This window comes from Coffea eugenioides, chromosome 4 (genome assembly GCF_003713205.1).
Source record: "Coffea eugenioides isolate CCC68of chromosome 4, Ceug_1.0, whole genome shotgun sequence".
NCBI lineage: Eukaryota > Viridiplantae > Streptophyta > Magnoliopsida > Gentianales > Rubiaceae > Coffea > Coffea eugenioides.
Genome location: NC_040038.1, coordinates 9,830,898 through 9,855,908, shown reverse-complemented (window position 1 = coordinate 9,855,908; position 25,011 = coordinate 9,830,898). Strand labels below are relative to the sequence as shown.

Below are 25,011 nucleotides of genomic sequence, written 5' to 3'. Positions count from 1 at the left end.
TTGTTATGGTCCCAAACCCTACCCTTACCCCTGCCTCTACCTCTACCTCTCCAATTAGCTCTAGTTGAGCCTTTTGCAATAGTAGAATTAGTTATATCAGTACTCCTCCCAACACTAAGGAATCAAAACAGGTTCAACATTATTTCTAAAGTGGCCCCAACTAGCTCCCCTTCCTACATCTCTACTAGCACCATTTTTTTCACCTCTATCTTGTGGTAGAAGTCTAGCAGCTCATTTAGTAGGTCCTATATACCTTGCAACACATCAAAAAGTGACAGTTAGATGTAGATATAAAAAACCCAACAATATATATTTTAGCTTTTACCTGTGCATTCACTGGTTGTTTTTGCCTCACAAATGAACAACCAGTGACTTTGCAACTTTTGGCATTATGGTTAGTATGACCACAGTGAATTGGCAGCCCTATTTTAGACAGTTTTTCAACATGTCCTCTAATGAAGTCTTTCTTCACATTTTCTTAGGTCTGCCAGGAGCTATCCTCTTATGAGGTGGTAGTAATGAATCAAATCTATGTTCAGCCAATTTGCTTGGTCTGGTATAGGTATAGTAACTCTTGCATATGCCTTTTTATATGTTTCCACTGAGTAGCAATTATCAACATATGCATATGGATTTTTATTGTCTTGCACAAGTCCAGCACATGCATGGACACATGGAATTCCAGCACATGCATGAAGCGAATACTAGTTGTGTTAATGAAAGAGTACCCGTTAGAATAACCCTTCTTAAAAATAGTCTTATTGAAAAAAGTTACTCTTTACTTTTGGAAGTTGCATAAGTTACTGCGAGTACATAAGGTGTCACCCTTGACACGAGAGACTTTTATGTGCATGAAATTAATGCTTTATGGTTCTTTTTTCAATAAACTATCCAAAACTTCTATGGAAACATTTTTTAGACTTCTAGTATTACTTCCTTGCTCTGGCTTTAGAAGCTAATCAATTATTTAATCTATATCTATCAATATATATATGTATACTATATTTTTTCAAAAAAAAGTTGGACTTCATTGATAGGGTGTTAATTGTTGGTATTTTAATTATTAATTTTCCCTTCTATCCCTGACAAATATTGTGTTAATTGCTGATATTTACTCATATTTGGTATCGGGACTTAATTTCAGGAATGAAGCAGAAAACTACCAAAAAGGAGGGACTTTATGGAGAATATGGAGACTTCTAAGGGCTTCAATCCTTAGGCCTTGGATTGGTGGGGACCACAAAGCTATAAGTCATTTGGGCTCTTAAAAGAAAGCAACGTAGAGAGACTTGGAAGAAGGAGTAATTTTGGAGACTTTGTCCACATGTGTGGGGACCACCGGAGATAGCTTTTAGTCATCTGACTTTTGGCTTTTTAAGGGGAGGACGTACAGAAGAAAGGGGACCTCTAGTTTAGCTTTTTAGTTTAGTTCTAGTTTCCTTTCTCTGGACTGGCCTCTGACACACGCCAGGTGTTCGACAATATTCCCCAACGGGAAAAACATCTTTTATTCCTTGCTTTCTAGTAAAAACGCAATGCCTTTGCAATCCAGTACTTTTGGCTGCAATTCAACTATGAGGAGTGGCTAATTTCTTCATCTAGTCAGAGGTTAAATCGAAGCTTTGGTTCGACAAAACTGTGAGATCGAATTGATTTCCCTACGTTCTTTAATTTGCAAGTATTTATATATTTCCTGTTCACTTATGCATATGATTATTTCTTGCAATTAAATACTTGATCACTGTTTAATTGTGTGAGTAATTAACAGCCATCTAAGAGTGCTCAATCCGTAATTGTTGGGTAATTTTAGTACATGTGGCAAGTGATATGATTCAATTGTAGTAGAAACTTTTGAGTCGTCGTTGCGGAAATATATGATATAGCCTAAATAAACCGAGCGTGTGTGTTTGTTGGTTATAATTGGTGGCCAGTCTAATGATTAATGCTGTCAATAGGTTAAATCCTAAGAGCGTGTTTAGGACTGCTTAATTGGCTAGGGCAATAACTACAGAGCTTGTTGTGGTTATCGAATCAGTAAGGTTAGGCAGGTTGTCAGAGCTTGTTGACAACCATAACCAGTTTATTTGTAAATGAAAGATTTTATCTCTGCATCTGTGATCAGTGATTCGAACCATAAGTGGAGATTATACCTTTGACTAGAGATTTTCCTTCCGTCAATTTACTTTATATTTTTAATTTGAGCAATTAAATTAGACAGTTCCATATCAACTTCCCCCATTTTTATTTAATGTTACATTCATTCAAAATAAATTCCCAAGTCCCTGTGGATTCGACCCTGCTCGCTGCTATATTCGAATTTTGTCTTTCACGTAATTAATATACTTTGGTATATCGGATCAAGCAAACTCTGGCACCAGGGTGAAGCTAGTAACCCATTGCACAGCCTAAGTCCCTGCTCCAGTACCATAGTGGACTTAATTCGTGACTTAAGAGTAGGAATTTTATTTTTGCTGGTTTGACACCCAACAAATTTTGGCGCCGTTGCCGGGGACTTGGTGTCAAAATAAATTTATTTTCTTTGAATTATATTTTCTTTGTTTATTTTTTATTTTTATTTTTATTGTTACTGGTTTATGCCTAGATCTTCTCGTACAGGTGAACTGCAATATAATCCTGAGATAGAGAAAACTGCTCGTGCATTGAGAAAAGCAACAAGAGAACGAGCAGAGGCATCCTCCTCATCTACTGGACATAATTCAGTAGTAGATTTTGTGGATTCATTTAGTGAGACGGAAGAGATAGATAGCACCATGGCTAATGAACGGACATTGAGAGAATTGGCTGCACCAGATTTAAATCAACAGCCTCTATGCATTACTTATCCTACATTAGAGGTTGCATTTGAGTTAAAATCTGGACTAATCCATTTACTTCCTTCTTTTCATGGCTTACCAGGTGAAGATCCCCACAAGCATCTCAAAGAATTCCATGTGGTTTGCTCGACAATGAAACCTCAGGGAGTCACAGAGGAGCAAATTAAATTAAGAGCCTTTCCATTTTCCTTAGCCGATAAAGCTAAGGATTGGCTCTATTATCTGCCCTCTGGGTCAATATCCACATGGACAGACATGAAGAAGCATTTTCTAGAAAAATTCTTTCCTGCATCCCGAGCTGCAAGCATTAGGAAAGACATCTGTGGAATTCGACAATTCAATGGAGAGACTCTACATGAATATTGGGAAAGATTCAAGCAACTATGTGCTAGTTGTCCTCATCATCAAATTCCTGACCAACTCCTCATCCAGTATTTTTATGAGGGTCTGTCCCAAACTGACAGAAGAATTATTGATGCTGCCAGTGGGGGCTCCTTAGTGAATAAAACACCCACGGAGGCAAGAAATTTGATATCAAGTATGGCTGCAAATGCTCAACAATTTGGAGACAGGCAGGATAACACGACTCGTAGAGTCAATGAGGTAAGTAATTCTTCAATAGAGCAAAGATTAGATTGTCTAACTTCTTTGGTTGAAAAGTTAGCTATAGGACAAATGCAGCAATTGAAAACATGTGGAATCTGCTATGGTTCGAGTCATCCAACAGATATGTGCCCCACACTCCAAGATGATTCGACTGAGCAGGCTAATGCAGTTGGATTTCCAGGACCACCTCAGAGACGGTATGATCCCTATGCAAACACCTATAATCCAGGATGGAGGGATCATCCTAATTTTAATTATGCAGTAAGGCCACCAGGATTTCCACATCAGTCACAATATCAACCTAGACCTCAACTTTCACAGCAACAACCTGCTCCTAAATCAGGTATGTCACTTGAGGATATTGTGAAATCTTTGGCTACTAACACTCAACAATTTCAACAGGAGACGAAAACTAGCATTCATAATTTGGAGAATCAAATGAGCCAGTTAGCTTCCACAGTCAATAGATTGGAGTCCCAATTATCTGGAAAGCTACCTTCGCAGACAATTGTCAACCCCAAGCAAAATGCTAGTGCCATCACATTAAGAAGTGGCAAAGAGTTGCCTGAGCCGAGCAAGAAAATTTCTGAACAAGCAATCGAGGAAGAGCTCGAAAAAGAGGGGAATGTGTCTCAACCTAGAGCCTTGGAACAACCAGATTTTGGAGAAAAATCAACACAAGTGGTTACACCTCCGCCTCCATTTCCTAGTCGACTGGCAAAGTCCAAAAAGCAAGAGCACGAACAGGAGATTTTGGACACTTTTCGAAAAGTTGAGGTAAATATCCCTCTTTTAGATGCAATTAAGCAAATTCCTAGATATGCTAAATTTTTGAAGGAATTATGCACTGGTAAGAAAAAGTTGAAAGGAAACGAGAAAGTGCATATGGGAGAAAATGTTTCGGCAGTTTTGCAGAAAAAATTGCCTCCTAAATGCAAGGACCCAGGTATGTTTACTGTCCCTTGCAAAATAGGTAATATTAAAATTGAAAAAGCTATGTTGGATTTGGGTGCTTCGATAAATGTTATGCCTCGTTCTATTTATAATTTGATGAACATTAGGCCTTTAAAAGAGACGGGCGTAATAATTCAACTGGCTGATCGATCAAATGCCTATCCTGATGGAGTTTTGGAGGATATTTTAGTGCAAATTGATAATTTGATTTTTCCTGCAGATTTTTATGTGCTTGATATGGAGGATGATAATTCTAATTCATCTCCAATACTGTTAGGGAGACCATTTTTGAAAACTGCTAGAACAAAAATTGATGTTTTCACTGGCACATTGACTATGGAATTTGATGGTGATGTTATTAAATTTAATATTTATGATGCCATGAAATATCCTGGTGAATCTCATTCAATTTTTGTTATAGATGTAATTGATTCTTTGGCGCAGCAAAATTTTGAATTTAATAATGACGATGCGTTGAAGGTTGCTATTTCTACTGGTCTCTGTCAGGAAAATTTGCAAAAGATAAAAGGGAAGTTTGTTTTTCCTTTTGAATTGCAGGAAGTTATTTTTGAATTGAATTCTCTTTGCCCAGAATTTTCCAATGTGTCTTACTTGGAATTACCTCTGTCTCATTCACAGCTTTTGCCATCTATTGTGCAAGCCCCGAAGGTGGAATTAAAGCAGTTACCGGATAATTTAAAGTATGCATTCTTGGGAGATGGAGATACACTCCCAGTAATAATTTCCAGTAAATTGACTGCTTTAGAGGAAGAAAAACTAATTCGGGTGTTGAAGGACCACAAGGAGGCAATAGGATGGACAGTGGCTGACATAAAAGGATTAAGTCCAGCCACTTGCATGCATCGCATCTTGTTAGAAGATGGTGCTAAGCCTTCGAGAGAGGCTCAACGGAGATTGAACCCACCAATGATGGAGGTAGTGAAGAAAGAAGTTTTAAAACTTCTTGACACAGGTATAATCTATCCCATTTCGGATAGTAAGTGGGTAAGTCCTGTTCAAGTAGTTCCTAAAAAGACAGGAATTACTGTTATTGAAAATCCTAAAGGTGAGTTAGTGCCCACTCGAGTTCAAAATGGGTGGAGAGTTTGTACCGATTTTAGAAAATTAAATGCATTAACTCGTAAAGATCATTTTCCATTGCCTTTTATTGATCAGATGTTGGAAAGGTTGGCAGGAAAATCTCATTATTGCTGTCTTGATGGTTTTTCAGGTTTTCTACAAATTCCAGTGGCGCCTGAAGATCAAGAGAAAACCACATTTACTTGCCCTTTTGGTACATTTGCCTATAGACGAATGCCTTTTGGTCTTTGTAATGCGCCTGCTACATTCCAAAGGTGTATGGTTAGTATATTTTCTGATTATGTGGAGAATATCATAGAAGTGTTTATGGATGATTTTACTGTCTATGGTAATTCTTTTGATGAATGTTTAACTAACCTCACAAAAATTCTTAAAAGGTGCATTGAGACTAATCTTGTTTTAAATTATGAGAAATGCCATTTTATGGTGGACCAAGGCATAATTTTAGGCCATGTGGTATCTGCAAAAGGAATTGAGGTAGATAAGGCTAAGGTAGAAATTATCAAATGTTTACCTTACCCTGCAAGTGTGCGGGAAGTTCGCTCTTTTCTTGGCCATGCAGGTTTTTATAGGCGTTTCATCAAAGATTTTTCAAAGATATCCCATCCTCTATGCAAATTACTTCAAAAGGATGTGGTATTTCATTTTGATGATAATTGCAAGAGTGCATTTGACACGCTCAAGGGATCATTGACTTCAGCACCAGTGGTTCGACCACCAAACTGGAGTCTTCCTTTCGAGATAATGTGTGATGCCAGCAATTTTGCTGTTGGTGCAGTACTTGGCCAGAAGGAGGGCAGAGCTTCTTATGTCATTTATTATACCTCGAGGACCTTGGATGGTGCCCAGTGCAATTATTCGACTACGGAAAAGGAGCTTTTAGCTATTGTTTTTGCTTTAGAAAAATTCCGTTCTTATTTACTTGGCACTAAAGTCATTATTTATTCTGACCATGCAGCTTTGAAATATTTGCTCAACAAGAAAGAGGCCAAACCACGACTTATAAGTGAAGGACCTGCTCCCTTGAAGGATAATTTTCCAGATGAGCATCTTTTTGTAGTTCAAAAGACAACTCCCTGGTATGCTGATTTAGTGAATTATCTGGTTACTAGAACGCTACCTAATGATTTGTCTAGAGCTCAAAAGGAAAAAATTAAAAGTGATGTTAAATATTATGTGTGGGACGAACCATACTTGTGGAAATATTGTTCTGATCAAATTATTCGCAGGTGTGTGTCTACAGAAGAGGTTCCATCAATTTTATCTTTCTGTCACTCATATGCGTGTGGTGGACATTTTGGCCCTAAGCGAACTGCAAGAAAGGTTTTAGAGTGTGGTTTATTTTGGCCAACTTTGTTTAGTGATGCATACTTATTTTGTAAATCATGTGCAAATTGTCAAAAGACAGGTAATTTAAGCCATAGAGATCAAATGCCTCTTACTCCTATACTGGTTTGTGAAATTTTCGATATATGGGGTATATATTTTATGGGTCCATTTCCTTCCTCTTTTGGTAATATGTATATATTACTTGCAGTTGATTATGTCTCAAAGTGGATAGAGGCTAAGGCAACTAGGACTGACAATGCTAAGGTTGTAGTTGATTTTATTAAATCTCATATTTTTGTCAGGTATGGCACGCCAAGAGCAATTATCAGTGACCGAGGGACACACTTCTGCAATCGAGTAATGGAAGCATTGTTGAAGAAATATGGCGTCACTCACCGGGTTTCTACGTCCTATCATCCGCAGACTAGTGGTCAAGCAGAAATCTCCAATAAAGAAATCAAGTCGATACTTGAAAAGACGGTGAATCCCAATAGAAAGGATTGGAGTTTGCGCTTAGATGATGCACTTTGGGCTTACCGTACAGCTTTTAAGACCCCCATAGAAATTCAAAGTCTTCACACTGACAAGATTTTTAAGGTTAATGGTCATCGTCTCAAACCTTTTTATGAAGGATTTCAAGTTAATAATGTTGAGGAGGTGACCCTTGCAGTGCCTGAACTCTCTGATTGAAGCATTATTTTGTCTAGCCAAAGACTTTAAAGAAAGGCGCTTTTGGGAGGCAACCCAATTGTTCATTTTAATTGTTTGTTCAATTCCGTGTGGTAGTTTAGAGGTGTTCTCCTTGAATTCGACTAATTTTGGGTTTCAGTTTTCGTTTTTGCCGATTTATAGGTGCCCTTCAGTTTTGACGTGCCCGCGTGATGACGTGCAGGAAGCTCACAATGAGAATCGTCCGAAAGCCACAGTGAAACGCGACTAGAAAACGCGAGTTGAAGGCGCGTTTTCAATCGCGTTTTCACTCCTGCGAGATTTGTGCACAAAACGCGACTTATAAAACGCGAGTTGAAGGCGCGTTTTCAATCGCGTTTTCATTCCTGCAAGATTTGTGAAGGAAACGCGACTTATAAAACGCGAGTTGAAGGCGCGTTTTCAATCGCGTTTTATGTGTCCCAACAAAGGCTTCAGAAACGCGATTTCAGCTCATTTCTCCTCTCTTCTTAGTTTTCCAGGTTCAGACTTTGGAGGCTCGCATGGTCAACGTCGATGCCAATGTCGCCGGCATGGCACATGATTTGGCGCAGTCTCTGTTTCTTACAGGCTTTGCACCTCCGTTTCCACCTCGCCCTTCACTATGCCCCGATTTCAGGGAAGTGTGGTTGCTTTCCCTCTCACTTTTGCTTCACTTTTGCTTTTTATTTGTCACATTGAGGACAATGTAGGATTTAGGTGTGGGGGGAGCAGTTATGGTGCTAGTGTCTTTCATTCATTTTCTTTTTCTTCTTTTTAGTGATTAGCTCGTATGTGATGCCAAGTTTGATGTTGGATTGTTGCCTTTATTTCTGCTATTGCCAAGTTTTAATAATAAAAGGGTACCAAGTTAATGTGGTTGAATCCAAAAACATCTCTTTGGTGAATATCAATGATTGTTTTACTCTTATAATTTTTGGTTAACTTTCCTAGGCATAGGGAATGATTATTGGCATTTTCGTGTGAATTGGTCCGGTTATTAACTTTAGTTCTCCATGTTTGAAAATGAAGCTGTGAGGCTAGCTGATGCAAGTTTTCTTTTGGTTTTTGTGTTATATTGAGTTTTTGTGATTTTTAACTATGAATAAACTTGACTGTACTCCGCTATTAGTTACTACTGAGTAACCGGGGATCTGCACCTAAAAGTGTTGATTCTCGCGTCAAAAGGTAGTAACTTCTATGAGTACGTGGTCACGTGGCGATAGAAGCTGAGTAACCGGGCTCCTTCATCTGGCCAATGTTGGAGTTCGCGTCAAAAGGCTCAAATGGCTAGCGACTAAGTCTTTTGTTACTATTGAAAGAAAAAAAAAAGGAGAGAAAAGTAGAAAAAATGTGAAAAAAAGTTGAAGGTTGTGTTAGTGTGTAATAAAAGTCAGCTTGCCGAATTATGGATTTAATGTTGAGATTTTGGTTAATAGTTGGACCATTTGCTGATAACTGTTGTGTGTCATTCCTTTTTCTTAGATTAGTTAACCTGGAATTAGAGGCATTTGTGGTTTAGAAGCTAACCGGAGTGATGTTTCTTGGACTTGACCATTGATGCTTGAATATTATTTTTCTTGGTATCTTGGCAATTTGTTGGATAGAGCAATAGCCACTATCAAATATTGGTGTTTGTTTCTTGTTCTCATGCTTGAGGACAAGCATGGTTTAGGTGTGGGGGGAATTGATAGGGTGTTAATTGTTGGTATTTTAATTATTAATTTTCCCTTCTATCCCTGACAAATATTGTGTTAATTGCTGATATTTACTCATATTTGGTATCGGGACTTAATTTCAGGAATGAAGCAGAAAACTACCAAAAAGGAGGGACTTTATGGAGAATATGGAGACTTCTAAGGGCTTCAATCCTTAGGCCTTGGATTGGTGGGGACCACAAAGCTATAAGTCATTTGGGCTCTTAAAAGAAAGCAACGTAGAGAGACTTGGAAGAAGGAGTAATTTTGGAGACTTTGTCCACATGTGTGGGGACCACCGGAGATAGCTTTTAGTCATCTGACTTTTGGCTTTTTAAGGGGAGGACGTACAGAAGAAAGGGGACCTCTAGTTTAGCTTTTTAGTTTAGTTCTAGTTTCCTTTCTCTGGACTGGCCTCTGACACACGCCAGGTGTTCGACAATATTCCCCAACGGGAAAAACATCTTTTATTCCTTGCTTTCTAGTAAAAACGCAATGCCTTTGCAATCCAGTACTTTTGGCTGCAATTCAACTATGAGGAGTGGCTAATTTCTTCATCTAGTCAGAGGTTAAATCGAAGCTTTGGTTCGACAAAACTGTGAGATCGAATTGATTTCCCTACGTTCTTTAATTTGCAAGTATTTATATATTTCCTGTTCACTTATGCATATGATTATTTCTTGCAATTAAATACTTGATCACTGTTTAATTGTGTGAGTAATTAACAGCCATCTAAGAGTGCTCAATCCGTAATTGTTGGGTAATTTTAGTACATGTGGCAAGTGATATGATTCAATTGTAGTAGAAACTTTTGAGTCGTCGTTGCGGAAATATATGATATAGCCTAAATAAACCGAGCGTGTGTGTTTGTTGGTTATAATTGGTGGCCAGTCTAATGATTAATGCTGTCAATAGGTTAAATCCTAAGAGCGTGTTTAGGACTGCTTAATTGGCTAGGGCAATAACTACAGAGCTTGTTGTGGTTATCGAATCAGTAAGGTTAGGCAGGTTGTCAGAGCTTGTTGACAACCATAACCAGTTTATTTGTAAATGAAAGATTTTATCTCTGCATCTGTGATCAGTGATTCGAACCATAAGTGGAGATTATACCTTTGACTAGAGATTTTCCTTCCGTCAATTTACTTTATATTTTTAATTTGAGCAATTAAATTAGACAGTTCCATATCAACTTCCCCCATTTTTATTTAATGTTACATTCATTCAAAATAAATTCCCAAGTCCCTGTGGATTCGACCCTGCTCGCTGCTATATTCGAATTTTGTCTTTCACGTAATTAATACACTTTGGTATATCGGATCAAGCAAACTCTGGCACCAGGGTGAAGCTAGTAACCCATTGCACAGCCTAAGTCCCTGCTCCAGTACCATAGTGGACTTAATTCGTGACTTAAGAGTAGGAATTTTATTTTTGCTGGTTTGACACCCAACAAATTTTTAGACTTCTAGTATTACTTCCTTGCTCTGGCTTTAGAAGCTAATCAATTATTTAATCTATATCTATCAATATATATATGTATACTATATTTTTTCAAAAAAAAGTTGGACTTCATATTGTTGTTTTCTCTTTCCAATACCAACTTATGCTATATATGGAATAATCATAATTATGCTATGAATCCAGATTCAAATACCATTCAAACATTATTGAGGGTATTTGTTTATTTTACAAAGAGAATATGGAATAGAGTTAGATTTGGAAATGAAATTACGTTAAAGTTAATTTATATATGGAGAAATTTGAAATTCCCAAGTAAATACCCATGATATTTTGTCTGGTGCAAAACTGTATCAACTGCTTAATCTTATGACTCAATTTGAAATTTATTTTGCCTTTCGTTATCAATTATAGACCTAATAATGAATTATTGTGATTGTCAATTCTAGTGAAAAAAAATTCATGGCTTGTAGTTCTTATTTCTTTTACCCTTAATCAAATTACTCAATTTAAGATTTTTTTTTGCCTTTTATTATTTTGTAGACCTAATAATGAGTCATTTTGACCGTCAGTTTTATTGGAAAAAATTCATGGTTTGTACTTATCTTTCAATTACTTCATAGATTAACGCTATGTATTAATCAAACCTCCTCCCAGAAACCGCGGAACATCTTATGTCATTGTTTGAGTTTATTAACTGATCGTTATGTGGAAAAACATGAAAAGATTCTTAGAGATGTTTTGTCTTTGTTTTCACCCTTTGTTTCTTAGAGATCTTTTGTTAATGATGGTTGTAGGGAGACTTGTTTCCAGCAATGGAAATAATTATAATAGGATCTGTATTGAAAAAGAAAAAGTTTGTTTCAAATGATTCACAAAACAACTTAAAAAAAGCTAAATTTAACCAAATGAGAAAACCTGTCAAGCAGGGACAAAAGTTGGCATTAGTGATCTCACGATGCCGACTGGAAGAGCGGTCGTTCAATGGATAAAAGTTACTCGCCAAGGCCTACTTCTTAATTTCCTTTTCCAAATACTTGAGCAATAATTTCATAGACCTCCCATGATGTTTCTGCAATTGTGGTCACTATTTTTGAAATTTGAAAAATTACACTTACCTTTCTTAGTGTTATGAAAAAACTTTAATAACCTCTGCGAAACTTACAAAACGAAAGTGAAAAAATGAGTTTAAAATATAATGAACAAAACTCTTTCATGCTGATTCATTTCTTTTAATGGACTTCGTACTCAATTTTACAAAGAGTCTACTAGCAATTGGGAATGCAGTTGACAAAATGAGCCTCTTCACAATTAATTTTTAAAAAGAATTCAAAACACCAAAAAATGATGCATTCAAAACATGGCTCAATTTTTTCTACAAGGAACTATATTGAATCTAACAAGTAATGGTGATGATTAACTTATTTTGACATTCAATTTGTTTTAAAGATCAGATAGATGCAATACAGAATATTTGTTAGACTTTTTATGCTTACATCACTAATTTTTACCAAGACATACTTTTTAGAAAGTTTATACAATTTTTTAAATCTCAGGGAGGTGGTTACAATTATCAAGAACATAAAGGGTGGTTATTTGAAATTATCTCAGTACTTAAACCCTATATCCTACTTTTTCTATGCTAAATCTCTCTTTGTTAGGGCATCACACAGCGTCAACAGAGAGTATCAAATCAATTTAGGAAATAGGAATGGCAGAGGCTCTACCTCCCCTACTCAGTACTCCTATTTTACTGCTCGCCCTCACACTCGTCGCGCTTTCCGTTTTTTGTGCCATCGCGTTTTCAGAAACCCCATTTAGTTTGGCCCACAAGAAGACCAGTCTCACAAAGCTCAACTCCGACTGTGAACGCATCTCTGTCACCATCGATATCTATAATCGTGGACTGTCGTACGTTTATCTCATTTCCCCGGTCTTAATTTTTGTTTTAATCAAGTACAAATGTAACTCACCCCTCAGGGTTGGATCGGCTGGTATTGGGGGTGCCTCCTTAGGTCCTAGTATTGTGTGGTTGCAGTTCAATCCCAGTTATCGCCTTGTGTCTTTTGGAAGGTGGGGGCACAAGCGGAGTTGGAATAGTCGGGTCCGGAAATATAATCCGTCGAATTTCGGATATCCACTACGTCAGAAAAACAAAAAGTACAAATGTAACTCTTGTAATTGGAGTTATCTCTTTTTAATCAAGCTCGTGTTGGTGCCTTAGATGTCGTTCATCTAAATGAGACAACTCAAATGAGTATATTTACTACTTTATTGAGGATAAATAAGGACAACTAATTTTTTAAAAAAATTTACTCAACACTTGACTTGATAAAAATGTGCTAGGGATTCATAACAAGATTCAACTGTGTATAACTATAATGTAGATTTTTCAAGCCTAAATCGTGCTACGACTCTTCAAGCATAAATTGTAAAAAATTTACGTATAAATAAGACAAGGTTCTTGAAGTTGGCTCAACAGAAGAAGCTCGTTAGAGATTGCATCAACATTAAATAAGCCAAACAATTGATCCGCAATTTCTAAAATCCTTACGGATCCAATCGTAAATTTGAACAAAATGATGTTCACATTAGCTCGTTTAAACTTGTTTACCCATCTAGCAGTCAATTCAAGCAATTGGGATAACCATGTGGATATTATTAAGATTGGATGTTCTTGTTTATCTGCATTTTTACACCTCAAAAGATGGTGATTTGAGAGAATTATATGACCTCTCTTGGACCCTTTGCAGCACTGTATATGATTTAAGTGCTGCTGATGATTCTTGGTCTTTGGATGTCTTTGATGTGGTGACCGGCAACACTTCAAAATCATGGAAAACAGTTGATGGGTAACCTTCCCATTTCTCCATTGAATCATCTAAGTTATGTAATTAGTTTATTATCTTCTTCACTATGTCTCTGATCAGTCTGACATGAATTTCGTCTGCAGGGGTGCCCATGTTTCCCACTCTTTTGAGTTGGAGCCCAAAGCAAAAAGTGTTTACCATGGTGCTGCTGCTCTGATAACATTTCGTCTTCCTACTAAGTCCAAAAAGTGTTTTGACTAACTTGTCCATATTGGGATGATTCTTTTTCCAACCTTCGTTGATAATTCACTGCTACATCATATTGCTCTCCTACTAGGCCTTTTTTTCTCTTATGATAATTTTCTTTTTGCAGAGACTGCCGGCAAAGCATGGTTCCCATATTTTAGTGATTCTCCTCGTGGGTTGTTTTGCACACATCATAGTTTCTCCATCAAAATCTAGCACTAGAAATGTAATCAAGAAAAGAAACTGAGAATGCTGATGTATGTTTTTTTTGTAACAGATTGAAATCATAGAAAACGTTTTATTCGAGATCGAGGGAAAATAAGATTTCGTAGCATCTCGAGGGTTGTATTGTCCAAATTTTATCTATTGTTTCTTTACGTTTGTAGTTGAGATTTCAAATTTTATTTGTTGTTAATTTCCACATAGGCTATAAGTCTGTTAAGAGTTTAGGACACATTATTGAAATCTAAACAGAAAAGGTAATTTGATCATTGAGAAGTTGGACGGGATAATTTAGGATTAGTGACAATAAGAGGGGCAACTTTGCAAGTCACCTAAGATAAAATGAGTATTTTAATATTTTTTTTTTTAAAAAAAATGCAACGAAAACGACATCAGCGACCAATTGAACGACGAAGCACGTGGGCTGTCCAACATCTGTTCATCAGCCGCTAGTCCAACATCTGTTCATCAGCCGCTAATCCAACTGATCCTAATCCTTAATGGAATCTTTACCTTGGATCTGGTGGGCCTCTTGCAGCCTAAAAAATATATATATATATTTTTATATAATAGCCCAAACAAAGTTAGATAAAGTTGTGAAAATTATGAAAACCATAAAAAGTTTGTAATGATTTTGGCCTTTTTTTTTTCTTTTTTGTAAGCGGAAGGTCATGAACCCCATATATAATGTACATAGACTAAAAGCCTAATATCACTATTAGGTTGTGAATAAAAAAAGATCTTTTAAAAGCTTTTGTAAATCTAAATGATCTTTTAAAATCTTACTTTTATTTGATATTGAGAGGATTTGTCAACATAAATCATAGATGTGATTTTTAGCTGTCTTCTCTTTGAATTATTCTTGTTGTAGAATCAATTCATTCAATTGTTTGAAATTTCAAAGTATATTTCAAAGAAAAGTTTGCATATAACCATTGGGATTAGTTTAATGGTCAGAGGAGAACTCTTAGAGTACTTTTTAGTGTTAGAGTCATAATTCAAATCCTAAATGTGACGGTTGAAAATGGAAAATGCGTGAAGAGGGAAAAGGGATAAAAAAGAAAGAAAAAGAAACAGAAAACTTTGCACAATTTTTTAATAATTGGAATAGTTAATCCCCCGTTCTCCCTCACATCCTTCTTTATGCATTCAATTTGATTTCCATTAACCATATACACAACTCCATCAATGAATAAGACGACACTCAAAGTTTAATCTGTTTTTGAGTTTCTTACATAGGAATTACAAACTGGTCAAAACAAATCAAGAACTGTCATCATATTTAAACTTTGTTGTTTAGGTAATTACATGAATTCCACAAATTGTATTTGAATTCTAGACCAATAACTGCCTAAGTTTAGCTCGAAGTTGATAAAAGTGAGTTGAGTTAATATAAGTTGATTAAATTGTATTTCATTTCTCATATTTATTGAGCTAATCCCAAAAGTTAACCATCAATATATTTCATTCAAATTCAGATTCATTCACGTTCCACGCCTAATTTTAGGAGACATGTTTGGATGAGGTATTAATTGAAATAATTATCGTAATAGTATTTTTTTGTGATGCAACGTGCGTGAAATAAAAATAATTAACAATACAAAATTTTTTTTTTGAAGCAACAAAAAATGAAGAAAGGACAAAAAAAGTTTAAAAAATGGTTTTGAATCATTATGTAAGTAAAATAATTTTGTATGGGGATTTATCTCTTGAAGTAAAAAGACAAAAAAAAGGGAAATTTCCTCTTCCAACATTGGAAAGTTCGACGGATCCGACAAGGGTAAATGCAAAATAACACAAGATAACTGGCAAAAAAAAAAAAAAACATTCCATATCTCCTTAAAAAAAGAGAAACCATAAAAAAAAAAAAAAAATCAGCAGGAAAGGAGGAAAGGGAGGACTGGTCAAACCCAATCCTCTCCCTCCTCTTTTGCTTCTCTCTCTCTCTCTCCCTCCTCTGCTGTTCTCTCATCGGAGATCTCTGAAACCATGCCAAAATAATCCCTAAAGATAATCACCGGTCCGCCCCCTCTGATCTCCTCCTTCTCCTACTCCTATTCCACCTCCGCCGCGGCGGTCCTGGTCGCCGTTGATCTTCCTCCATCAGCTCGGATCTTAACTGCTGGTCCAAAATGATTACCATTCCGTATCTGACCGCCTTAACAACTTACTTCAGCTACGGCCTCCTCTTCGTCTTCGGCCAATTTCGTGACTTTTTCCGTAAAATTGCGGATTGGTGGCTCGGCAGCAATCTTCAGGTAGCCGAAATTTTTGTAATGCATGTTATTATTTTGGGATGGATTTTAGTGTTTACGTATGTGAATTCTTTAATTTTGTGATTGATTTGGGAGAGCATTTATTGATTGAACCCTTTTGGTTAGGGATATGCCCCGATCTGCCTAGGGTTGGAGGATTTCTATACTCGGCGGCTGTATCTTCGGATTCAGGTAAAATTTGAGGAAAATGAAATTTTGTCTTTATTTATTTTTGTCTTCTTTTCTTTATGTGTTGATAATGTTGCATTTACTGCAGTGATTCATTGGAGAATTAAGAATTCAGTGATAAACATTTTAATTTGGCGACATGTTGAAACTGAAATTTATAATAGTCAGTGATGCATTAATCGTATGTGGATTCAACTGCGAACTTACTAAGATTACGTTGGTAGTAAGTGAATTTTTTTCCTGTTGGAAAGTGATTCGGGAGAACTTTGCATACGAGGTCGATATCTAGATATTTTTTGACTGTTCAGCATATGCAAAAGAGCTGATAGGTTAGTTTGTGATTATGCTTTAGGGCTTGTTTTTCTTTAAATAACCGAAGCTATTGTTATAATCTTGTGAAAGTCACTTTGACAACCAGTGATGGTGGGATAATGTAGTCAAGATTAAAATGGCATGGTAGGTTTTGTATATACATGTGGAGGGAGTTTCATCGATGTAAGGCTGGTGAGGATGGTAGAGAAGAGGGTATAAAGGTCTAGTTAACCCTTGGTCTATTTATTTTCGCTGTCATTAATTTATCCTTTATACTAACAATGGATGCAGTGAACTACCCAATTTTTATGTGACCTTTAGCTTGTGATGCTTTATGCTGACAAATGAAGTACTACTTTTGATACTTGTGTAATAGGATTGTTTTGGACGACCAATAGCAAGTCCTCCGGATTCTTGGGTTGATTTGGTTGAACGTGTATCCAAGGACAACAACAAGACGCTGCAGTGAGTAGTAAATTTGCTTAAAGTTTTCAGGATTGTTCCTTTTGTGTTCTGATTCTTTCTCTTGCTCCATTTGATATGCACATGGTTATAGCTTCCTATTTAGCACTTTCATTGAATGAACTGTTGCAAGTTAAATGGTAAGTAAGTGGAAGTTTTCGACCAGTGCACCAACCAAATGCATCTTGTGCAGGCGGACCGCAAAAATTAGTAGATGCCTTAACTTGGGATCATATAACTACCTCGGGTTTGCTGCAGCAGATGAATACTGCACCCCCCGTGTGATTGAATCTCTGAAGAGATTTTCCCCAAGCACCTGTAGTACTCGTGTTGATGGAGGTAGGCATGCTAATTTGCAATCTTCATCCCTGTTGAAAAGGGTGATAGCTCCGGTCCATGTTCTTTAACTAATGAATTTTCATGATCAGGTACAACAACGCTTCACAATGAATTGGAAGAGGTTGTGGCAAATTTTGTTGGAAAGCCAGCTGCTATTGTTTTCGGTATGGGTTACGTAACAAACTCAGCTGTTCTCCCTGCCTTGATTGGGAAGGTATAACAATTTTCTTAAAAATGGTACTTTCTGTCTTCTGTCTTCTGTAAGATGCAGTTATATGTTTTGTGCTCTTTTGTGTCCTCACAATTAACATGCTTACTCACAGGGAGGCTTGATTATCAGTGATTCTCTTAACCACAATTCCATAGTCAATGGTGCTCGAGGGTCAGGGGCCACCGTTCGTGTTTTCCAACATAATAGTAAGTTTCTGTGGGCACCTTTTGTTTTTCTTTTTGTACTGCATGCTAATATAGAATATATTTTTATGCCATACGTTCTATAGTGCCTGACCATCTGGAGAAAGTCCTAAGAGAACAAATTGCTGAGGGGCAACCAAGGACACATAGACCTTGGAAAAAGATTATGGTTTTAGTGGAGGGAATATACAGCATGGAAGGGGAACTCTGCAAACTTCCAGAGATTGTTGCCATATGCAAAAAGTATAGGGTAATGCATCTTTTTGATGGAACTCTTGTTTGAGATTTTGTGCTCTAGGTAGAACGAGGCATGAGAAGTCTTGCATTGTCTTGGCGTAAACAAGTCCGTTATCTGGAGAAAAAAAAAAACTTTTACAAGGAATTGATTAGAAAATTTTTCTACCCAATAAAGTTATCAAGAAGTAGAGATGTGGCTTGTCAATAATATAAATCTTCTGGTTCATCGAAAGAGATCTGTTCTAGTTTGTTTCTGTTTTCTTGTTTTTCTATTTGTTGCATCACATTCTTTTTTCGTGATTGGTTGAGAACTTCTTTTAATTGCATCTCCATCTATACTAGCCTTTGTTTTTTTAATTTCTCTTTCATATGGTTAATTGTATAGTATTTCATCTTCTTGCTTTCTGATTCTCTTATATTATCAGTTTTACTGACAGTCAAATTTGTTCTACTCTTTGTTTCTAGGCCAAGGGTCAATTTTTTACTCTTTGTTTCTAACTCAATACTCTTTCAGGCGTATGTTTACTTGGATGAGGCTCACAGCATTGGGGCAATTGGCAAAACAGGGAGGGGTGTTTGTGAGCTATTGGGAGTTGATACAGCAGATGTGGATATTTTGATGGGAACTTTCACAAAATCGTTTGGGTCATGTGGTGGTTATATTGCAGGGTCTAAGGTTGGTTTTGAGCATCATTCTGATAGAGATCTATAACTTCGCACGCAGTGTTTGTGAGAACAAATTTCACTTCATTGAAGAATTAACCTGCCACATGCACATCAACCTCCCAGAGGGCACAAAATAAATCACAATTGCATCGTGAATGATTCTTGATGACGACTGTGTTTTAACGTAGTTGTCGAAATGAACAGAGTTAGACCATGGAAGAGGATTGATATAATTTTGTTGAACAAGATTGAGTCTTATTGTCCTAAATTATGCTTTCCATGGTTTTGTAGCATTATTAGAAAAAGCAAGTTTTCAGTCTTCGGGCAATATCTCATTGTATTATTTTGCACTGGTTGGTGCAAATATTATTTACTGTGTAGCAGGTTTCCTTTTTATGAAGGCTAACATTTCATGTTGTACTTGTAGGAACTTATTCAATATATGAAGTATTCTTGCCCTGCTCATCTGTATGCTACATCGATTTCTCCTCCAGCTGCCCAACAAATTATTTCTGCCATAAGGGTCATCCTTGGGGAGGATGGTACTAGCAGAGGTAGGAGACTTTCCTGCGCTGGATCATATCTATTGTCTTCTCAAGCTTGTTGCATCTGGCCATATTTTTTTTTGGTAACTGCATTAATGTTGTCATGGCTCTTGTAGGCGCTCAAAAGCTAGCAAGAATACGCGAGAATAGCAACTTTTTCCGTTCTGAACTACAGAAAATGGGATTTGAGGTTTTGGGAGATAATGATTCTCCTGTAATGCCTGTAATGCTCTACAATCCGGCAAAAATACCTGCTTTTTCACGGGAGTGTCTCAAGAATCAGGTAGGGTTTTTTGTCCTTTTCGCCTTGGTTTATTGTGTAACTTTTGACATTTGTAATGGAGGTTTTGAATTGCAGCAACATAACAGTTTCAATGGGAATGCCACTTGTTTTGTGATTGTCCAATTTGCTTTACTGGCCATATTTGTTCTTATTTGCACTTTCTGTTATTGCAGGTGGCTGTTGTTACGGTTGCGTTTCCAGCTACACCTTTGCTGTTGGCTAGAGCTCGCATCTGTATTTCTGCTTCACACACACGGGAAGATCTCATCAAAGCCTTAGAGGTAGGGGCCCTATCTCTGAGATTTATATTCTTTTGATTTAGCACTATTAATACCTGCACCTGTACCTAGGACGATAGGGCACCTCATTTACAGGTTTTTTTTTTTTTTCTTTTTGGGAGGGCTGTCGTGGCCTTAGAAGTATCTACTATCATCTCTTTCTTTTGTCCCCGGTCCCTTCACGTGTGTTTTTGCACCTGCTTTAAAAGTTTTAACTCTTAAAGCATTTATTCCTTTAATTTGCAAAATTATTGTGGATGGATCAAAATATGTGGCAATATTATGATGCTAAATTGCAGTGTACCGGATTTACGTATCTAAATCCTATACGGAAAACTCATTTGTCCTTTTTTTGTTTGGAAAAAGGTTTTCAGCAAAGTAGGAGATCTAATAGGCATTAAATACTTCCCCGCCGAACCCGATAAACAACAGCAAGATGATGGCAGAGTTAAGTTAGAGTGAGGGGCGAAGGAGCTCTACAATTGCTCTCCGCAGTGCTGGCTACCACGATTTATGATTGGCTGATAAGTGATACCTTCGTGTGAGGTGCTAAATTTTGTCTATTTGTGTGTACAGGGTCCGTATCTTTTCATGTCGGATGTTCAAGTTGTACTTTTGGTTAGTTTTTTCTTTTTTTTTTTTTTTTTTTTGGAGTACAACAGTGTTACTTTAAGATTAAATACGCAGGTTATGTATTGCTATAGTTGGCGGTACGTCCAGATGATACTTTGGCTAGTGTGTTTCAGTTCTTGTGCGAGTTCTGACCTGGATCATAAATACTCTTAAGTAGCTTTCTTGGGAAATCGAAATCGTGCTAATGTTAAAATATTACTGTTCAAATTTACTATTGGCTTTTTGTAAGAAAAACAGTAAGAAAATGTCCACATATCGTACGTTTCCAAAAAAACTCTTTATCAATCGCTTGGTTGCCAATCTTAAAGGGATGATGTAGAATTTTGATTCGAATGGCTTCAGTAGATGACTCGAGTCACCAGAAACATAACACATTTTTATCTGGGACCAGACTTTCAGGTCTTTTCTATTGTTGTCTAAAATTGGTACCCCGTCCACGTTCTTAATTAATATTCTGGAAAATAACTACAGTATCACGTGTGAGAATAGTAGCAATAAGTAGACGTATGTATGTATGATGGATGATGCTTGCAATTTGTAAACAAAACAAATGTGCATGTGCAGACACAACACATGCAAACAAGTATTGTTCCATGTGCTGAGCATGAAAACGTTTAGATGATGGATCTTTATTCGTGTTGCATGTACAGCTTTTCTTTGCTCAAAGTCTCTCAAAAGAGAAAGAATCACGTCTCGGATTGAAACACCAACGCAAGCAAAATTATTATTACATGGGTTCACAATCTTTTGTTCAAGCAATAAAGTGCCCAAATTTCGGTTCATCAAGAACACATTGTTAAAAAGCCACAATGAGATTTAAAAACTGTAACCAGATGGTAACTGGAATACGATGCATCGATAGAAGAATACCTTAAAAAGCAGCCAAATCTAGACATGCATATCTAAGCAGAACTGAAGAGGCTATGAGGAGGTTTGAAGGCACTCATTCATATACAAACAATTTTTTTTTTTTTGAATCTCTTTTTCTTCCCTTGTCACAAGAGAAAGGCATACCAGAAATTTAGGCAACAGTAATGCAAGAATGCTCCAAAATATTAACACCAATCCCAACTCACAAAGATCATATTAGCGCCATTTAGTAGCCAAAAGCAAATAATTGTCGAGTCTAGGAAGGTCCAATAAAACTCATCTATGTACAAAATTTTGTACTCGTTAGGTCTATTGGCCGTGGATACTTTCAGGCTTCAATATCAGAGGAATCCAATCATAAGTACACCCCACACTCATGCACCAGCACAATGAACCGGGTTATAGGGAAAAACAATAAGGCTTTCAATTTATATCCCCAGTTTTCTCAACTCATCACAAATCTGTAGAGCCTAGTCCAAGGCTAAACATCCCTTGAGCAGGTAAAGTCTCTAGTCATTTGCTCTGTTATAACTAGTGGACATGTAAATTAGGCTCCCTCACTAGAATAGAATAGATTGCGGCCGTTTTATTCTCTCTAAATTTGATTTCCAGCTTATGTTGCCCACAGAGCAACCAAATTCTAATTATGATAGAAAATCATAGAAGGCACCTCATTCATTTTGGTAGCAATAAATTGCAACCTGATCTTCAAGCCAAATTATTCTCCTAAGTGTGGTGCACACAACAATCACAAAGAAACTGAAACTGAACCACTTAAAAGCAGACAAGCAGCCGCTAGCTGAGCCAAGTAAGAAGAGGACTTTGTGAGCTTCTTTACTGCAGACAAGTTTGTAAGTTTTGTGTGTGTGTGTGTTTTTTTTTTTTGTGGGGGAGCGGAGAACTTGCTCATCAACTTGCGCAAGTCATAATCTTGAAATATTCTGGCCTACACTGCTGTGGTCATAATGTGACTACAAACCGGAAAATGACAATAGTTCAAGATGCTATTAATTCTGGCCCAAACTCAATCATATTACTTTCAATCAAAGATTACTATATATATATGCATTAAAGGTACTCGTTTCTAGTGCTTAAGTATGAAATAAAAAGATTAGCAACATAAAGCATACTTAAGTTGAACAATACGCACAATGCAGAGGACACGCACTAGTTCAGAAGAAAAAGCCATCACAAGCACTAGTTCAGAAGAAAAAGCCATAAAAAGAGAGGAGAATTTTGTTGAAGCAAAAGAGTCTCATCACAGAAGTTACAGCAACTATTATCACATAAATCTATCATCACTCAGTTTGACCTTGCGGTTAAACAGTTATTGGCATACTCTTAACTATGAACTACCTCAGCAAAGTCAAGACTAACTAGAACAATATATACCATGAGCGGACATCGATTAGAAAAAAAACACAAAATCTAGGGAAATTCATAAAACAAAAAACATAATTCTGCAAAACTATTATGTTAGGCTGCAAAGAAGATACCCCCAAATGGTTGCTGACCGCCCAACCCTCCTAGTAAACTCTTGATGCTAAATCTTCTCTTTCCACATGCCAGAAACTTCATCATCTAGGAGAATCCCTTATTGAGCTTCTGAATTGAGCAATACATTTTCCTCCGCGTCCCAACAGCATTAATTCCCATATCCTTCAAATCCTCCAGTGTCAACATTGGCAAAACCTCATCATCCACCTCATGAATCTCGAAAACTGGGGCATATCTCCCTAAGCCCAACTGGTTCAACCAAGCCTTCACTCCATTTCTCTCTACCGAATCACTAGGCCCCTCCATTTCATCAGAAACCCTAGTAGTCACTCTCCTGTTTTTCTCCCCTACTTTCAAAAACCCTCTTTCTCTATCCACATCAATATCCGCATCATTATTCTCAAAAGAACGAATTGGGCTCTCATTTCTGTCCACCTCCTCATCAGAGTTTTCACGTGCAAAATCCCTATCCATCCCATCATCATTGTCCAAATGAAAACCCTCTTCCCCATCCCCTTCCCCTTCACCTCCACTGGTCAATAATTTCCCACTTTCATCAACTTTAGACGAAACCCAATTCGACCTAACCCTCTTCCTAATAGAACCCCCTCTCCCCCTCTTCGATTTCATCGACGAATCCCGAAAAGTTTTCCAGCTCCCAATAGCAACCCTATCCAAATCCATATCCCCTTCATTACCTTCCTCGCCTTCATTAACAAAACCCTCAATCCCATCTTCGCTATTGCTAATCCCATTCTTATCCACCGCTAGGGTTTCATTATTTCTCAATCTCGAACCTTTCTGCTGCTGCTTCCATTGATACTGCAGCTGCTGCTTGGATGAGGCCCTCCTATGCTGCTGGTGCAGGTGTTCATAGGCCGCCAGTGGTGGGTCGCCTCCAATGTCGCCTAATCTCACACTCGGTCTTCTCTGCCGCTTCGTCGCCGTCCCCACCATCGTCTCCCCATTTCCCCCTCCTCCTCCTCCGCCGCCGCCGCCGTTAATTTGTCCGTCAAGTGGGTTTAGCTCGGCCATTATTCTCACCTATAAAATTAACTCTTCAGCCTCCCTAATCTCTGCATAAAATACACTACTCCAGGAAAATGTTGACTTTAGATTAAACTGTATAGGACTGGGGTTCTGGGGTTTGATTAATTTAATTGGGATTTGTGGAAAAAGTGAAGAAATCGGAAAGGTGAAAAGTAATTACTACCAGTAGTTTGAAGAGGGAGTTATGCAGCTGAGATTGTGAGAAAGAGAGAGTTCAAAGAGGAAAGAGATGTACTGGGCCGCCTGAGGTTTTAATGTTAATTGAATGATGTACGGTGTTTTATTCATATTTATAGTGGGGGTGGTGATGTAATTATTGTTCAGTAAGCTTTGGTAAAGGGGCGGATGACACGTGCTCTTGAAGAGAGGGGATAAGAATGAATGATTGCGAAAGAAATTTTTTATTTTTTATTTTTTAGCCTCTTACAGCCTTCTGAGCCCCTTTTGCTACCTTAAAATTTCTCCCTAACCGCCGGATCCACCCCAACAGTTAAATGGAGTGAGAAAATGAATGTTGTAAATTCTTAATTTTCTCCAATTAACCGATTGAGGGAATAAGAAGGGTGACAGGTTGATACTGGATTGTTGCTCGTGTGTGTTTGGATGGAGCATTATTTGAAATAATTATTGTAATACTTTTTGTGATGTGATACATATAAAATAAAAAGATAATTATAAATATAAAAAGATGAATTAAAAAATATATTTATGATGTAAGCAAAATATTATTTGACAAATTTGAGCTATCCAAACATAGAACTTGCTTGCGATTATTTCACTGTAGCTTATATCAATCTTGATGTTGGGTAAGTTTGCAAGGATTTAAAAAACAAACAAACTCTTGGATTCTTGGTAACCACTAAGACTTGACTTTAAAGCCTTGACAGAGGTGGGAGGTCAAGATTTTAAAATCACTTAATTGTGACTGTCACTTTCAAATGACTTCCTGGTTAGGTTCACTTTCTCCTTAGACTAGGTTAAAGTAGCTTAAACAAATATTATTATCATTGCGACTAGGAAAAAGAAAAAAAAATAAAACT

General features: G+C 37.2%; 4 protein-coding genes across 4 annotated transcripts; 3 read left to right on the top strand and 1 right to left on the bottom strand.

Annotated features, from left to right (window-relative positions):
• The first annotated feature begins 2,594 nt into the window (after window positions 1–2,594).
• LOC113768980 lies at window positions 2,595–7,514 on the top strand. Its single transcript, XM_027313475.1, has 6 exons — window positions 2,595–3,783; window positions 3,859–4,829; window positions 5,034–5,277; window positions 5,368–5,460; window positions 6,454–6,574; window positions 7,127–7,514. Exons 1-6 carry the CDS (start codon window positions 2,595–2,597, stop codon window positions 7,512–7,514), a joined length of 3,006 nt encoding a protein of 1,001 aa, XP_027169276.1.
• Window positions 7,515–12,374: 4,860 nt separating this feature from the next.
• On the top strand, window positions 12,375–13,966 carry LOC113768979 (translocon-associated protein subunit beta-like). The gene is made up of 4 exons (XM_027313474.1): window positions 12,375–12,574; window positions 13,417–13,515; window positions 13,617–13,721; window positions 13,849–13,966. Exons 1-4 carry the CDS (start codon window positions 12,375–12,377, stop codon window positions 13,964–13,966), a joined length of 522 nt encoding a protein of 173 aa, XP_027169275.1.
• A 1,859-nt stretch (window positions 13,967–15,825) lies between these two features.
• LOC113767983 (long chain base biosynthesis protein 2a) lies at window positions 15,826–20,724 on the top strand. Its single transcript, XM_027312192.1, has 12 exons — window positions 15,826–16,199; window positions 16,323–16,388; window positions 17,074–17,162; window positions 17,353–17,498; window positions 17,588–17,712; window positions 17,822–17,915; window positions 17,999–18,162; window positions 18,664–18,825; window positions 19,243–19,369; window positions 19,477–19,643; window positions 19,817–19,924; window positions 20,288–20,724. Exons 1-12 carry the CDS (start codon window positions 16,074–16,076, stop codon window positions 20,381–20,383), a joined length of 1,470 nt encoding a protein of 489 aa, XP_027167993.1. The 5' UTR covers window positions 15,826–16,073; the 3' UTR covers window positions 20,384–20,724.
• A 1,967-nt stretch (window positions 20,725–22,691) lies between these two features.
• LOC113768351 lies at window positions 22,692–24,208 on the bottom strand. The gene has a single exon (XM_027312672.1). It carries the CDS (start codon window positions 23,954–23,956, stop codon window positions 23,006–23,008), a length of 951 nt encoding a protein of 316 aa, XP_027168473.1. The 5' UTR covers window positions 23,957–24,208; the 3' UTR covers window positions 22,692–23,005.
• Between the last annotated feature and the right edge of the window lie 803 nt (window positions 24,209–25,011).